General features: G+C 32.8%; 1 protein-coding gene across 1 annotated transcript in view; it reads left to right on the forward strand.

Moving 5' to 3' along the window:
- The window catches only part of LOC134691487 (death-associated protein kinase dapk-1-like), a 124,752-nt gene that overhangs the window by 45,748 nt on the left and 60,000 nt on the right, over positions 1-19,004 (forward strand). Inside the window, exons 9-12 of the mRNA XM_063552030.1 lie at positions 2,765-2,836; positions 7,862-7,913; positions 12,750-13,010; positions 17,214-17,639. Coding sequence (XP_063408100.1) covers positions 2,765-2,836; positions 7,862-7,913; positions 12,750-13,010; positions 17,214-17,639 — 811 coding nt within the window. The remainder of the gene's footprint in view (positions 1-2,764; positions 2,837-7,861; positions 7,914-12,749; positions 13,011-17,213; positions 17,640-19,004) is intronic.

Raw genomic sequence — 19,004 nt, forward strand, 5'->3', positions numbered from 1 at the left:
CAAACATGTTCAGCATAATGAACTCTTCCGATTTTCCATATATGTCAAAACTGTTAAGACACATTATTATCATGCTTATCGGACTTATTGCCCATAAATGATTTTAACCATTTTTTTTTTCCATTTTCCCCTATTATCATGAAAACTATGATATTTAGAGAGACACATTTTTTTTCTTTAATGCTTTATATGATTTAAATTATAGTTAAATTGATAAATAAACACTTCAAATCACAAAAATTATCAGCAAGGCAAGATCTATTAATAAGTCAGAGAAAGTTAACAAACTAAAAGATCAGTAATGCAAAATCAACAAAATAGAGATTTTTATCAGTAAGTCTATTCTCCTCTACATTGTTGGAGAGTGTCCTTTGTTTAATATGGCCATAGACCAAGGTGAGCAACACAGGCTCTTAAGGGCCTTTAGTTTTATGCCCCACGTAGGGGCATTATGTTTTTTGGTCTGTGCTTCCTTTTGTCCGTACTTCGTTCTTCCGTCTGTCTGTCCCACTTCAGGTTAAAGTTTTTGGTTAAGGTAGTTTTTGATGAAGTTAAAGTCCAATCAACTTGAAACTTAGTACACATGTTCCCTATGATATGATAATTCCAAATTAGAGTTTTGACCCCAATGTGCAGTCGAATAAACATAGAAAATAAAAGTGCGAGTGGGGCATCCGTGTTCTTGTTGTTGTTATATATTATATTAATATTTCTATATAACATGTACAGTTACATGTATATATAATTTTCATCCATTTGTTTATCATTCTATTCAAATATTCTAATAATAGTGCAGTGCAAGTGCATGGTGGACACTCTTCTGTAATAATTCGAATTTTCTAATAGATTGGATTTGAGTACTAGGCATTCATATTTTCCCGCAAAACGTTCTTAGATATTCTTTCGCATATTTATGTTAACTCAAATTTTCGGTATTTTTGATTTGTTATTGATATATTATATATATATTTCTCACGACAAAACATTTTCATATCATTTATCTATGTTCTAAAAATTATTTTCATAAATACTTATTGATGAAATTGACATATATACTAATAATATAACAAGCGATAAGGAATGTTATTTTGCTATATGTTAACAGTCAAAGACGACAGTCACGTGGGTTGAAATGTCTGGGGCAACAATACACCGCTGGATGTAAAAAAAACATAAATTTGTGTCTCTGATTTTAATCTTAAATAAAAATGTATTTGTAGGAATAATCCTATGTAGAAATTTATATTGAAAATTATACAAATATGTATCTATGCAACCTTTCTGAAGTATACAAAAGATTTTTGCCAGTATTCAATGTTAGTATGCAGTTCATCCTTCCATTTTGAAAAATGACAATAACTTGAGGTGAAAGTATATGAATCTCTACGAAATTATAGCACAAGGTTCCATACCACAATAGGACGGATGGTATTGATTTGGGGGGTTATTGTTTTAGATGTTTAGAAATTAAGGGCCATAAAGGGGCCGGAAATTTGTTGTTTTTTCCACAGGTTCTATACCTCAAAAGGAATGTGGGGATTGCTTTTTGGGGGTCATGGACAAACCGCTAAGGAATTAGGGGCAAAAGAACAAACTTGGATTTTCTTGTTTTTGGACAATACTTTGAGTACAAGTCTAGGGGTCACAATGAAATAATACCACAAGGTTCCATACCATAAAAGGAATGTCATTTTTCATGAAACTGAAGGCAAAATTAATTCTTCCTTTCTAGACATTCTAGATGTCTTGTATAACAATTAATAAATCATTCTCTTTTGTCATTATCTCCAGAGTTCAAAGTCTAATATTTTTTAAGTGTTGTGTACGTTTTTTATCAATCTTTTTGATACATTTTAGAGTCAAGAAAATTTTGACAAATTTATAATTTGTCATATTAGAAAAGAATTTAAAACAGCAACGATTTTTTGCAGCAGTAATAAAAAGGGGACAAAACCGCGCATTCATAATACAGTAGAGATCAATCTTGTCGCTAATACTACCCACACACATTTGAATCACCTCCCTTTTGATTGCATAAACAGACTTCAAATTTGTTTGTCTGTGAATTGTTAATTATATAGAAAATAGGTGTAGGTTGATGTAAAAGTCCGACAACACAATCAGCTGACATTTTGATTCACAATGACCATACTATTTCTAATTGATTATTAAAAAATACCAAAATCTTATAACTTAAATTCAGCTTCGCCTTTGCAAGTTGATGTATAACCACCTTTAAATATAAACTCCCAGGGGTACGAAGATATTGAGCTAAATTCAGAGGAAAGTTTGTTAGAAATGTTTGTTCCATCGGAAACAAGTCAAAACTATATTGTTAATTTGCCCCATCTTTTTAAAGTTGGTAACCTTTATATATTTTTTCAAATGAAACACCATGGAATGTGCAAGTGATTTATTGTCTTTTGGAACTGTAATGTGTTAACAGCTTTTCTGCCTGTAGTTATCTTAACCATGTCACAATTCATTAGAAATTAGGCAATTTCACAGTTTATTTTTATTTTCTGTCAATAAATGTGCAGTATTGGAAGCATCTGTTGGCAGTCACAGCTTTCCATTGATTTGTATTTCAGAGCACATTTAAGCCATATCCTATAAAGTACTGATGACCAGGTCTGCATATTGTCAAAATAAAATAAAACACCACTAAGCTGCTACTGGTCCTACTAATTGTAAGATACTTGTTACAAAAGTCTTCTTTGTTGTTAACAGATGAAAGTAATATACATATTTGTCTGTATTTCAGGGTGAGACTCCATATGATCTAGCAGCAAAAAGCAAAAAGAGGCATTATGAAGAAGTGATGGAATACTTACAGGTACACATGCTTTAGACTAACAAATGCTTACACTCAGAATAAATCGATATAAAGCGATTTACAAAATGTAGAGGGATAAAAAACTAAATACCATTAAAATGAAGACACACAAAACCATTTTAGGTGCAACAGAAGGGTAAACTTAGAAATTTTTCATCTAATAGTCAAAATTTCTCCTTACCGAAGTAAAATCATGAAAGTACACTAGAATTTTTTTTATGATATTTGAGATATCTCTGGGTCTGGTAGTCATCAAACAGTGGCTATTAACACTGCAGTGAAAATGTAACAACATACTGATGCTAAGCCTCTTTTTTAATGACTTTCCTTTTTAGATTGATCCTATTTACATGATATAGAAATAGAATATAAATTAATTGGTCCACCCCCCAAAAGTTTAAATTGTATAAAAAAGAATTTTATTAAAAGCAGCTTAAGCTTTTCATAAATAAGTTCTTACAATGTTTGATAGAAAGGGGGCAAAAGGAAGCTGAAAGGAACTGATACATTTTTTTAAGTCGGATTCTTTTGCAGCTTTTAGAATAATAAAAAAGCAAACTTTGTGAGGCCTTCATAAAACAACAAGATACCGTTTTCCATGTGTCAAAGTTATGTTTCTGATCTGCCGTCATCAGGTAAGCCAGGCACTACAACTTCTGAAAGCTTAAACAATTGAGTGAATGAAAATCAATAGGACCCGTAAAAGAACAGCCAAGCTCATCTTTACAAATAAAAGGGTGAATAACCTTAATCTTTAAAATAAATCGGTGCCTTGCCTTCTTCATTTGTTCTTGAAAATTATTCTGTATAAACCAAGTAAATATCTTTTTTGTTGAAAAATGTTTTACAAGGAACAGAATCAAGAAAAAAGTAAATGTACTTATCATTTTAATAGTACTTAAGTTTTATGACGTCAATTTCTATTGTTTGATAGTATTTTCTGTTCACACCACACATTATATATTGATACTTAATAGCCCATTACTAAAAGTTAAAAACCTAAAACTATAAAATGTGTGAAAGTATGGAGATTAAAAAAGGTTTGAATTGCCAGGGAAAAAATCCTGATAACTTTGCCTGATGGAGTTGCCACCTTAAGATTTACTTTATCTTCTTAAATAGATAAAAGGAAACCTGAGCATAGGTTATTCACATTGGGAACATAATAATTGGATCCCGTATATTTATTAAAAAAATTAAGTACAACACTTCCATGACTTCATAAATTTCATGGATTGCAAGCAATGTTTATACGCTTGATGGAACGTTTTATGGTATACAAATGTCCGGTGTCGGTCCGTCCATTCGTTCGTTCGTCCGTCTGTCCTGCTTCAGGTTAAAGTTTTTGGTCAAGGTAGATTTTGATTAAACTGAAGTCCAATCAATTTGAAACTTAGTACACATGTTCCTTATGCTATGATCTTTCTTATTTTAGAGCCAAATTATACTTTTGACCCCAATTTCACGGTCCACTGAACATAGAAAATAAAAGTGGGAGGTTCAGGTTAAGTTTTTGGTCAAGGTAGTTTTTGATGAAGTTGATGTTCAATCAACTTGAAACGTAGTACACATGTTCTCTATGGTATGATCTTTCTTATTCAAATGCCAAATTACATTTTTTACCCAATTTCACGATATATTGAACATGGAAAATGATAGTGCGAGTGGTGCATCCGTGTACTTTGGACACATTCTTGTTTTATCTTAATTTAAGATATTGATTTGATATTTGGTATATAGTTGTACCATGACCAGTTACAGATCAATTTAGGAGTTTATTCTGGTCTGATGATTTTGTGTAGAGTTTTGGTCCTTGGACTTAAAAATTCACGCAAATAATCAGTTTTTCAAACAAAAAATGTATTCCCCATTTTTATTCTCAATTTTATTATGCTTGAAGATATTGATTTGATATTTGGTTTATAGTTTAACCATGACTTGTTACAGATTAAGATTCATTTTTTTTTCTGTTCGGATGATTTTTTTACCGAATTAACACTAACAATCAATCCTTACCACCAAGATATAGACAATAGTACTGAAAGTGGTGTTAAACACCAACAATCCATCCTTACAACCTGCGATATAGACAATAGAACTGAAAGTGGTGTTAAACACCAACAATCTATCCTTACCACCACAATATAGACAATAGTACTGAAAGTGGTGTTAAACACCAACAATCAATCCTTACCACCACGATATAGACAATAGTACTGAAAGTGGTGTTAAACACCAACAATCCATCCTTACCTCCACGATATAGACAATAGTACTGAAAGTGGTGTTAAACACCAACAATCCATCCTTACCACCACGATATAGACAATAGTACTGAAAGTGGTGTTAAATATCAACAATCAATCCTTACCACCACGATATAGACAATACTACTGAAAGTGGTGTTAAACACCAACAATATATCCTTAACACCAAGATATAGACAATAGTACTGAAAGTGGTGTTAAACACCAACAATCAATCCTTACCACCATGATATAGACAATAGTACTGAAAGTGGTGTTAAACACCAACAATTAATCCTTACCACCACGATATAGACAATAGTACTGAAAGTGGTGTTAAACACCAACAATCAATCCTTACCACCATGATATAGACAATAGTACTGAAAGTGGTGTTAAACACCAACAATCTATCCTTACCACCATGATATAGACAATAGTACTGAAAGTGGTGTTAAACACCAACAATCAATCCTTACCACCATGATATAGACAATAGTACTGAAAGTGGTGTTAAACACCAACAATCTATCCTTACCACCACGATATATCCAATAGTGCTGGAAGTAGTGTTAAAAACCAACAATATATCCTTACCACCATGATATAGACAATAGTGCTGGAAGTAGTGTTAAACACCAACAATCTATACTTACCACCAAGATATAGACAATAGTACTGAAAGTGGTGTTAAACACCAACAATCAATCCTTACCACCACGATAGACAATAGTACTGAAAGTGGTGTTAAACACCAACAATATATCCTTACCTCCACGATAGACAATAGTACTGAAAGTGGTGTTAAACACCAACAATCTATCCTTACCTCCACGATAGACAATAGTACTGAAAGTGGTGTTAAACACCAACGATCAATCCTTACCACCACGATATAGACAATAGTACTGAAAGTGGTGTTAAACAACAACAATCAATCCTTACCTCCACGATATAGACAATAGTACTGAAAGTGGTGTTAAACACCAACAATCAATTCTTACCTCCACGATATAGACAATAGTACTGAAAGTGGTGTTAAACACCAACAATCAATTCTTACCACCACGATATATACAATAGTACTGAAAGTGGTGTTAAACACCAACAATCAATCCTTACCTCCACGATATAGACAATAGTACTGAAAGTGGTGTTAAACACCAACAATCAATCCTTACCACCATGATATAGACAATAGTACTGAAAGTGGTGTTAAACACCAACAATCAATCCTTACCTCCACGATATAGACAATAGTACTGAAAGTGGTGTTAAACACCAACAATCAATCCTTACAACCATGATATAGACAATAATACTGGACGTGGTGTTAAACACCAACAATCAATGCTTACCACCACTATAAAGTCAATAATACTGAAAGTGGTGTTAAACACCAACAATCAATCCTTATATATTCTCATCACTTGTCGTCCGTCGTCCGTTGTCGTCATCGTCGTTAACTTTTTACATTTTGAACTTTTTCTAGAGAACCACTGAATGGAATGAAACCAAACATGGCATAAATGTTCCTTATGAGATGCTGACCAAGTGTTGTTACTTTGTCACTGATCCATCATTCAAGATGGCCAACAGCGGGGGGCTTAGTTTAACATTGGACCCTATGGGAAATGCATACAAGTGTCTTCTTTTAGAGAACCACTAAATGGAATGAAACCAAACATAGCATAAATGTTCCTTATGAGATGCTGACCAAGTGTCTTTACTTTGTAGCTGATCCATCATTCAAGATGGCCACCAACGGGGGGCTTAGTTTAAAGGGGCACTAGCTGTCAAATTCATGGTCACCAATTTGACTCAAATTCTCATATTTGATTAATAACAATGTAAAACATTTATCCAATCTATCAAACGTTTAAAATAAACAGTTTACAGAGCATGGGGTAGATGATATTTAGGTTCGTTTCGTGTGTATTTAAATCCAGATGCCATCTAATTAACTATCGATTTGACCTCAGATGACCATATAAGCGATGTAAACACAAATAAAGATATGAATAGGTTAAACCAGCACGTGCAATTGGATCTTTATAGGTCTGTTTGATTTGAATTTTTAGATTTGAAATATAAGTTTCTCATTGTTTTCAACCGTATAACTGAATGATTTATGTGGATCGAATTAGTAATCAAATGATTTACCGTAGTTTCACTTTCATTGTTGACATTTTTTTTTTTAAATAACCAGTTCACGTACAATGCATGCGTTGTCAGTCTCTAGCTAGGGGGTTAAATTGAAGTTCACATGAATACCGGTTAGAATGATGATGACGTATTTACTTGCAAGTGAATCAGTCAAAAATTATGTATAATCGCTTATTTCAACAAAATTAAAGCAAATTGATTGCTAAAAGCAAATTATTATTTCATTATTCCGATTTAGTTAATGATTAATCTAAAAAAAATCATACTTTATTTTTTTATATATATCGTAGCTAGTGCTCCTTTAACATTGGACCCTATGGGAAATGCATACATAAGACTTCTTCCATAGAACCACTGATTTGGATGAAATCAAACATAGCTTGAATGTTCCTTTCCTTATGAGGTGCTGGCCAAGTGTTGTTACTTTGTAGCCAAATTTTATCTTTTTTTATAGGATTTCAAAAACCCAAGTAGAGTCAGGTGAGCGATACAGGCTCTTGAGAGCCTCTAGTTTTTTGGGGGAAAGGGAGGTGGTTGATATTTTATAAATTTGATAGTTCTACAAGTGACATGATTGAAGATATATTAACATTCCATATTCCTCATTTTTTAGACTGTCATGTCAGAGAAATCTTCAGGTGTGACTGCTGGACAAGGGATAGAAGGTAATTTTGTTTAGCTTTATATCATTATTATATACACTGTATATCTTCACTGGGCTTCCAAAATATTGTGTATGATTTTTGCTAAAACTACTTCTTCACAAAAACCGGCTTGGTGGGAGGATGTCTGATATTCAATAGAAACATTGGAAATAAGACTTAGATTAATAACTATTATAGATAATAACAAACTATGGACCTTTAGCGTTAGCAGCTTTCCATCTGATGTTCTAAAATATCATACAGTTGGACCTATCAAAACATTGGAAATAAGATTAATAACTATTATAGATAATAACAAACTATGGACCTATAGCGTTAGCAGCTTTCCATCTGATGTTCTAAAATATCATACAGTTGGAACAATCAACATGATCAAAACATTGGAAATAAGATTAATAACTATTATAGATTTATAGATAATAACAAACTATGAACCTATAGTGTTAGCACCTTTCAAATATATGATATACACCACATAGTTAGTACCACCAAATATATGGTCTTCTTAAGAATGCGTTAGTAAAAGCAATATTCTACTTTGCTAGAATTATTTCACCAAGAAAAAGGTAGCCATTGTATAGATGACATGCTGACATAAACCCTGTTAGAAATCAATAACTTTGTCTCACATGCGACTTAAGTCTAAGAATGTGAGATATAAGGATCACAATCCAATCATGGCATGGCTCATTGATCAAGGTTAAGTGTTCGATATCAAGTCAGTATCTCAGATGCTATAAACAGTAGGTCAACTATATTTGATGTAATAAAATGATTGTAAGGTGAACATGTCTGTCTGACAGTCTATTCCACAGATACTTTTAGTAAAAGGTTAACTATATATTTTTATGGAATGATTGTAAGGCTAACATGACCATGATGACAGATATTTACTACCTGCTTGCAGATACTTGATTTTTCAATATTTTGAATGAACTTAATGAACTCAAATATTTTTGTCACACATTTCTCTCAAATACTGCAAAACAGAATGACTTTATATTTGGTCAGCTGCTTGTTATTTCTGAGTTCTAATGTGTTTGCACTTTTCTTATCGTCAGACACCTACATCTTGTTTTCCAATACTTTGAGTTAAGAGTGGAGGTACGCTCAGTCGGAAAGCAAGCCCTTACAAACGACTGTTGTTGCTACTTTCTAAAGACAACAATGGGACTGATATAAAGGGGTCTTCATTAAAATTCATAGATATTTTTAATAATTTGTCAAAATGTAGTTTTTAATGATTCTTTTTTTTCCAAAATATTATAAACAGTATGGGTCACCGGACTTTTTTTCAAGCTACAGGTTGTGCAAAATTGTCAGATTTTGTATAGATTATGCATGGAAGATCCAATTTTGTTTGATAAAAAGAAAACAACACTATGTAATTTTAAGATAAAGTGTGAGAAGATTATAACATGCTTTTATATAAGAAATAAATGGGGTCGCCAGACTTGTTTTCTTGCTTCATATTAAAATATGTAAATTCACAACACTTTCTATTATAAAAATTACTTAAACAAGGTATTTCCCCTTCTATCTGAGTTAAGTCTTTTATGTGGTAGAGTTGAATAAAAATGAATCAAACATTAATACTTTTCTATATCAACATGAATAGTCTTACACATGAATTAAATACTACTCTAAAAATTTGAACATTTCATTAAAGAACTTATTGTAAGTTGCTACTTCAAAATCCAAGATGGAGGGAGACACCCACCATTCTGAAGTTGCCTTATACTGCGGGAAAATGAAATTGGCGGCAATTTAGAAATTTCCTGTTTCTGTTTCTGTTTCTTACTTCCCATTGGAGTCAGAAATTGATGTCTTGAGCATGTGTCTTGTTATAATAGAAAATATAATTAAAATTATGCAAATTGTCTGTTAGTTTTTCTACTATTTTCACCAATAAACTTGCATTAAATAAATTTTACTGAAATATAAAAAATAATACAGACATTTTGTATCTCAAAGTAAAAAAAAATTATTTAAAGTCTAAAGATCTGTCACCCCTTATGAAACCCCATTTGAACTAAATTCCAAAGGAAAAACATTTTTGACATTGTAGTTTTTTGTTTGTCTCAACATGATATCAACATGCATGTGAACCGAATGTACACAACAGCATATAGATCTATAATGCAGCGAGAAACTCTCGCACCCGAAAGCGTCCTTCAGCTGGCCCCTAAAAAAATCTATACTGGTTCAGTGACAATGATAGTCATACTAAACTCCGAATAATACTTGTAAATAATGGCATATGGTGCTAAAATAAAAATTATTCTTATTTGTTTGAAGTGTCAATAAAGGGATGTAACTCGTAAATTACTATTTCAACCGCTTTGTCAGAAATTTTGACTGATTGAAGTGGCACATTTGCCTATTACAAAGTGGCACTTTGACACTGGTCAGTTCAGAAACAGTCTCACCACATAATTTAAATTCAGCATAGCTCAGAAGTTAAGAAAGAAATTTCAACTTCTTTGTAGAAAAATACGCAGTTGTCATTTATCATGTTTATAGCGTACATCATGCTTTGGTTTCATTTGATATGACTTTTTTAATGAAACCAACCTGGGTCAGCTTTCCGACTGTGCTTAGCACAACATTGTGTGCTTTCTTGTTGTTGTTTTTTAAACCCACGTTCTCTCTTTTAAGGACTCAAGTATTTGGTTTTGTAGAAATGTAAATTTTTATCAGATCAGCATCTATTATTATATCTTTAAATATGAAAACAATCTATTCTGAAGTGAGAAAAGATCATATCTACTTTTTGTTTGGCCTTGGCAAAGTCAAGGCGTTGAGACTTGGGCCTCATAGTTCCAGCAGTCCATTCATACTGTTGCTGTTGCATACTAGTTGATATATAGATGTGGTATAATTACAAACGAGACAACTCTCCATAATAGAGTCATTCAAGTATTACCATATAGATCCAGCAGTCCATTCATACTGTTGCTGTTGCATGCTAGTTGATATATAGATGTGGTATGATTACCAACGAGACAACTCTCCACAAGAGAGTCATTCAAGTAATACCTTATAGTTCCAGCAGTCCATTCATACTGTTGCTGTTGCATGCTAGTTGATATATAGATGTGGTATGATTACAAACGAGACAACTCTCCACAAGAGAGTCATTCAAGTAATACCTTATAGTTCCAGCAGTCCATTCATACTGTTGCTGTTGCATAATAGTTGATATATAGATGTGGTCTATTAACAAATTACGTAAAAGTAAAAGAACTATAGCTAGGTCACCTTACAGCCTTCAAAAATTGTTAACAGATCAACATTTATTATTATATCTTTAAATATGAAAACAATCTATTCTGAAGTGAGAAAAGATCATATCTACTTTTTTTTGGCCTTGGCAAAGTCAAGGCGTTGAGACTTGGGCCTGCTATTGGTGGTGTCAACAATTTAAAAAAAAGTGATTATTATAACAATACGAAGATATGGTATGATTACCAACGAGAGAACTCTCCACAAGAGAGAGTCATTCAAGTATTACCATATATAGTTCCAGAAGTCCATTCATACTTTTGCTGTTGCATGCTAGTTGATATATAGATGTGGTATAATTACAAACGAGAAAACTCTCCATAAGAGAGTCATTCAAGTATTACCATATAGTTCCAGCAGTCCATTCATACTGTTGCTGTTGCATGCTAGTTGATATATAGATGTGGTATGATTACCAACGAGACAACTCTCCACAAGAGAGTCATTCAAGTAATACCTTATAGTTCCAGCAGTCCATTCATACTGTTGCTGTTGCATAATAGTTGATATATAGATGTGGTATGATTACAAACGAGACAACTCTCCACAAGAGAGTCATTCAAGTATTACCTTATAGTTCCAGCAGTCCATTCATACTGTTGCTGTTGCATAATAGTTGATATATAGATGTGGTATGATTACCAACGAGACAACTCTCCACAAGAGAGTCATTCAAGTATTACCTTATAATTCCAGCAGTCCATTCATACTGTTGCTATTGCATAATAGTTGATATATAGATGTGGTCTACAAACAAATGACGTAAAAGTAAAAGAACTATAGCTAGGTCACCTTACAGCCTTCAAAAAAAAGCAAAACCATACCACACATTTTGCTATTAAAGGTCCTGAAATGACATATGTTAAATAATTCAAAGGAGAAAAATAATGGCCTGATTTATGTACAGAAAAATCAACCAAAAAAAAACCAAATATGATATACAGCAATAACGGAAAACCACTGAACTATATGCTCCTGACTTGGTGAAAGGCACATGCAGAAAGATAACAAGGACACGTGTGATCTTTTTCTATATAAAGGTTTACACCGACATAATGCCGGTATGGGTCACTGTTTTGGAATGTCAAATGTATCAATGGTGTGCTATTTTAAGGAGGTAATACATCACGGTGCCCACCTGTATTATATGTCAATGGGTCATACATGTTAATCTTCTGTTCTGATGTCTGTAAAACAGTGTTCTGATCTGTTTATCTCTTAATATGAATCATGGATCCCATGGGTTTAAGATAAGATGACTCATGCATGCAATGATAGCTTAAAAATGTATATAAATGGGTTGGTGATTTTCTTATGAAATGCATGAATGGGGAGGGATTTTAGCATAAATCTATAAATGAATTGGGTGTGTTAATCAAACCCCACTGGCCAGTCGCACGTCTGTACCCAAATGTATAGGTTGACAAGAAGCAGTTGTCCTTTTTAGGTGGTTTAAATAAAAATAATCAATAGGTCAGGCAAAGGATAAGTCGTGTAAGAATTAGAGAAATGTTCTTCTTTATGAAAAAACTCTATACCATATCTTTGTAGATGATGTAGTTCCAACTGAAATAAAATTAATGGCTGACAAAAGATCTATTGATTTGTACCTCAAATTACTCGAGTCAGGATCTGAGAAAAAGAGAGACATACGTTTAGTAGTTGTTGGAAAACAAGGTGCTGGAAAGACATCATTGATTAGAAGATTGTTTGGTGAAGACATTACAGATGTTACCAGTACAAATGGAATCGAAATTCACAAAATTAAATGCAAAGCAATGTCCGATGATGGCATATGGAATACATTAGATGGTATGATGCATAAGCTTAAATATGTTTCTCTTTTCTTAAGAAAGTATTTATAACAGTTTTAGTTTCTAGTTACATAACATTTTTGAACAATATCATGGTATTGGGTTTGTTTGGGGATGTTCAGTTCTGGAGGCATAGGTCTAACAAGATCTGATTCAAAGTTCCATTTGGATGATTTCAGGTCTTGAATATTCACAATTAGTTCGACGTGTTGGAAAATAGATGAGAGGCATTAATTGGCCAAATCTAAATCTAGTGCATTAAGTTGGCAACATTAAGTAAGTTAACTTTTACGCAGTATTAGCAAAGGTGAATAACATCAAATAGATAATTTTTCCCCCTTTTTAAGTATAATTAGATGTAATTTTAACAAGAGTGGAAAACTGTTATACATACAAAAAATGCAGAGTTGCAGAAATATTTGAAAAATCATTATGAAACTTCTGACCAAAATTGTCAGAGGACTTCCTATATCTCTTTATCTACCACTGACGGATATATACGCGGTTTTCATCATTGTTCTGTCCGCAGTGATGGATAAATCCGCTTGCATAATCAAGCGTGTTTTTGCAGTGACTGATAGATCCGCTGTAAACATACACTAGATCAGTCCCGGTGACGGATATTTCCGTAAAATATACCACTGTTAAAACTCTTTAGATTTGACAAAACTGTTGGGGAATCCTGAAATGAACCAATGAACTTTGGTTTTACAAATTAATAATCTTTCAACTCGAACATTCTTTGTTCAAATTGGATAGCAAAAGTAAAGAATTTGAAGGATTTATGCAATTAGAAATCAAAATTAGAAGTATAGTAAGGGAAAGTTTAGTTTGTCGGAACAATATTGCGAGTCTTCCGAGGCTAAAGAACCCAAGCATGGACAAATAATTTGAAAACTTCTTACGTCCGTTTACAACAACTTTCAAGTTTGATAAGGAAAACAAAGACATTGATTTGGTATTTGTTTCATTTTTCAATAAATATACAATAAATACTGATTAATTACACATTAAATTAGAGTACTCATAACACAGCCTTAGCAATTTGTGAAAAATTCTTTCAATGCAAATTTTCTCTGGTAGTTAACCTACAATTCAGCTGCAGTAGCTATCTTATCAGCAGTGTGTAGTAGTGAACTGTAAAGGTACCTGTGGTAGATAAGAAAATATTGCACTTTAAAATGATGATTCTTAAATTTTTTCTATATTATCTTTAGTTAACAACTATTATTTTTACAGAGGAACGGGATCAGCCTTTTAACATAGCTAAAATGTTAAGTCCCCCCTTATAGGGGTTGTTGCCCTTTAATGATATTGTTTTACGCTTCTGTCTATAATCATGAAACTACAGTAGTTATAGAGTACCCGGAAATAGCAAAATTATCAGCTAAAGATCTTCAAACAAGTTGACATGTCAGAAATTGTTCATTCTTCTGCTTAAAGGAGTTATTTCTTTTCAGTGAAATATTTACTTATTTATGTTTTATGACAATATTCATAATAGATAGAAAGAAAATGTTAATCACAAATTATCAGCAAAAAGATTTATAAATAAGTTGAAAAAATCATCGATCACTCCTTGTAGGAGCTATTGGGCATGCCCTTTATTGAAGATTTTTATACGAAATAAAAAGATGTATCCATCAGAGACCAATGGCGTAGATTTAAGAAACTCTATGTCACCGTACAGCCTCAACAATGAGCAAAACCAATATTGTATAGTCAGCTACCCATCATGCCCATGTTGTTAGTTTTTGGCTAGAAAACCTTGAAAACTGTAATGAATAGAAAAAACTGCAACACTAACCATGCTGATCAGCTACAATGACGATATGATCTACAAATAATACAACATACTGCAATCAACATTTGACTCTTTAGATAATCATTTGTTGACACTTTGTAGTTGTTGTGACAATTTTTACTTTTTTTTTCTTTTTTTTGGGTGAGCTATAATCATGAAACAGTGTAATGATAGGGATGTGGCAATGCTATGCTGGACTTTCCCGGCTCGTACATATTTGAATACCAGGACACGTAATTTGTTGGTAAGATTGCCCGTGGACAAGTAAAAACATACACTGAAGACAAAATTTAAATATTTCACAACTTATTAAGATGTATTATTTTTTGTAAAAGAAACCAATGTTCAACACATGAAAAACATATATTTTTTTTAAGTCAAAACATCAATGTTCATGACGAGAAGTATGAATTAAAACTGGAAATAGATTACTTACCAGAATAAGAAAAATAAGTTTGCAAACCTGGATCTCATGAACATTACGGTAAATGTGTCCATTTACCCGAGATCACCAATTAGGTTTTATTTGCTATCTAATGAAAGTGTCATTAAATTTTTTTGGAATGAATCAGAATTCTATCGAGATGTATAAATACCTGGTAAAAAACACCAAGATCGGATAATCAAGACAAAAAGAATGAAAATAATAACGAAGAGTTGAGATAAATCAGAAAACAGAGGCAGAGAAAGACGTATTTTTTGTTGTTGACATATTTGTTTGTTGTTGTATTGATTAAGATTAAAACCACCATGTTGACTGCTGTAGCCCTATTTTTTTAACATTTTTACGTATTATGTCTGTTTGTTTTGTTCACACATCCTTGTCAATATAATCGAATTTTATGTGAATGTCATACAAGTGACAGGTTTAGCTAGCTATAAAACCAGGTTTAATCCATGGCTCAAACCTTTTAGGAATTCGGGGCAAAACAGGGGAAAACAAGGGTTTCCTGGTTAATGGACAATTAAGACATCTTAAAAGCAGTGTAAGGGAGGTAATCCAATTACATTTAAAGAACATTGTTGAGTATGTTTGATTACCTCCCTTACACTGTTTGTAAATTATATATGAATAAATGTTGTATTTTCTTCAGGTGATTAGCTATCAATTTATTTTTTAGTCATTTTCTATTTGAAGACTTTTATAATGTATTTAAATGGGTAATTTTGGTTGCAAATGAAATTGAGAATGTAAATGGGGAATGTGTCAAAGCGACAACAACCCGACCATAGAGAAGATAACAGCCGAAGTCCACCAATAGGTCATCAATGTAGCGAGAAACTCCCGCACCCCGAGTCGTCCTTCAGCTGGCCCCTAAACAAATATGTATACTAGTTCAGTGATAATGGACGTCATACTAAACTTCGAATTATACACAAGAAACTAAAATTAAAAATCATACAAGACTAACAAAGGACAGAGGCTCCTGACTTCGGACAGGCGCAAAATTGCGGCAGGGTTAAACAAGTTTTTTGAGATCTCAACCCTCCCCCTTTACCTCTAGCCAATGTAGAAAAAACAAACGTACAACAATACGCACAGTAAAACTCAGTTTAAGAGACGTCCGAGTCCGATTTCAGAATATGAAACAAAAAGAAAATAAACAAAATGACAATAATACATAAATAACAACAGACTACTAGCATATTAGCAGTAACTGACATGCCAGCTCCAGACGTCAATTAAACTGATTGAAAGATTATATCTTCATCATATGAATATCAGGCATAATCCCTCCTGTTATTAGAAATTAGATTTGATATTATGACCATATTATCTTTACCGAAAGAATTATTTTTTTTGTGTTTGTTTGGGGGGGGGGGAATGAGAAACTGTGAGGGGGGACATTTTAAAATTCAATATAAATTCAAATCATATGAACAATTCTAAATTCTTTGACTACAGTTATTCTGAGTCCGAAACCTATTATGTGTCAAATTTTTAAATTACAATCCAAATTCAGACCAGTATTTTAGATCATCAATAAGAGCTTCCATCTAGAAAACAATGCATTACATGCTGTTTTTATAAAGTTCTAAATTTCCACTTACGTGGAATAACATATTTGTGTTTAACTTTCTTTATTATTTTTTGTAATTTTGTAGCATGTAATTGAAAGAAATCGAAAAGTAATGTAATAACTTTTGATAAGGTAATCTTGCTGCTATATCATGTGAAGATATTGATATACAATTTGTTATGACTGCCCATGATACAGCTATCAACCAAAGACCAAAAGAAGAGGATTTAAACAATTGCAACTCACTGTTTGCCTTTAAAATGATACAAAAACCACACTATTTCATGGTGGTTCAAGTTTATTCCTTATTTTATACTGTGATCTTACTTAATAGTTCTCACATGTCTTTAATATTATTGTAATTTTCTATTGATAGGAACCAATGAAGAAACTGAAATGTATGCAAGACTCTTGAAACAATTCAAAGAAACAATTGGAGCATCAGTAGAAGAAGTCACACATGAGGCTGTCAAGGAAAACACACCATCAACAAGTTTTGATGAATCAGAGACAGTTACCCAGCCTAAAAAAAGAGAAATTCAAGTACCCACTGAATCTAAAGTTAAACCTCCAGCAACCTCGCAGGAACCAAACCTATCTTTAGAACAGGCAAAAACGGATATTGAAACCATGCTGAAATCTAATGTTGATTTACATGACAAAGAGGAGTATGCCAACTTGTTGTTATGGGATTTTGCAGGAGATGAAGAATTTTACCACACACACCAAACATTTCTGTCCCAAGATGCAATTTATCTTGTTGTTACAAAACTAAATGAAGCTGACGACAAAAATGCACAAGGTATTATTTCATTTAGACCAATAAGTAAATTATAATAGAACTTACTTATTCATGTTATTGGTACAATTTAATGATAATCAGGGGCGGATCCAGGATTTCCAGTTAGGGGGGGCGCAATTTTTTTAAAAAAATTTGGAGTTTTTTTTAGGTAAAATTATTGAAATATTCTTCTAAAGAGGTGAAATGTAGATAGCTCGAAATATTGTGTATTAAAATTAGCGAGGAATTAAAGTTTGAAGCTAAAGCCGCCTTAATCCACACCTGACAACAATCTACAGAGAGACGGGCGGACAGACGGACGCAAAGTGAGACGAGACAGATCACAATTGCTCACCTGACCAATATATTTTTCAAATGAAAACTTCTACTTTTACCAGCGATTTTTAATTGTCCTTTCATACTATCTATTTTTTACTTTTTTGATTTTCGAAGGTCGTGCAAGACTTAACTGTGTTCGCCACAAACAACTAAAATCGGAATGAGATGCATTTACGCAGTTAACTTATATTTATTTTCTTGGGATCCCCAGCATACAGTAATACGGTACAGAATTCGGCTAAATATTTAGGTTGCAAGTGAGAAATAAATATAAACACAGAGATACAATTAATAAACTAACCTTTCGCTTGAAACAGTATTTCTATCTTTCATTACGGATATTATAAAAGAATCTCACCTGCCGACTGTTTTCTTGACCGTGTCATGACGGAATTGTGAAAGTGAGTAAGCGATGTTTTGGAACTTCGATTATCAAACAAATTGATTATAAAAACCGCAAATACAATGCAACATTTGTTTTTACTTTAACTGCTACATAAAAACCTATTATATTTGTCATCAAACGAAGCTGAGGCTCACATTTGACACCTTCCTTTGAAATTATTTATAGAACTTTAATAAAGCATAGGTCACTCGGTTAGTAATCACGTTGAATCTGATAAACTGACTGTTTTATATTTTTTTAATGATAAAAAAGATCGAATGATCTCTTCTGATACTCAAATATGTGGAAGTCAACCCATGCTTTGCAAATTTTAGGGGGGGGCGCATGCCCGCCACGCCCCCGCCTAAATCCGCCCCTGATAATAATTATAAAATGATAACTGATATTTTGTTTTATTTTTTTATAGCTTTTAACAAGTTTAAGATGTAACATTTTGTCAAGTATTGAGGCATTAACAAAAACTTAAACAGCAATCGATGTCTAGATTCTAAAACACAATTGTATGCAGTCAACTGACCTGGGAATTTCAAGCTAACCAGAGATTTTGTTCTATGACCTGCCATGGTCATTATATTTATAATATGGAATTCATTATCTGAAATTCTAGTTTCTTGAGATTTGTCTTAAATTCAAATTTTCAT

The sequence above is a fragment of the Mytilus trossulus genome, chromosome 11, assembly GCF_036588685.1.
Source record: "Mytilus trossulus isolate FHL-02 chromosome 11, PNRI_Mtr1.1.1.hap1, whole genome shotgun sequence".
Lineage (NCBI taxonomy): Eukaryota > Metazoa > Mollusca > Bivalvia > Mytilida > Mytilidae > Mytilus > Mytilus trossulus.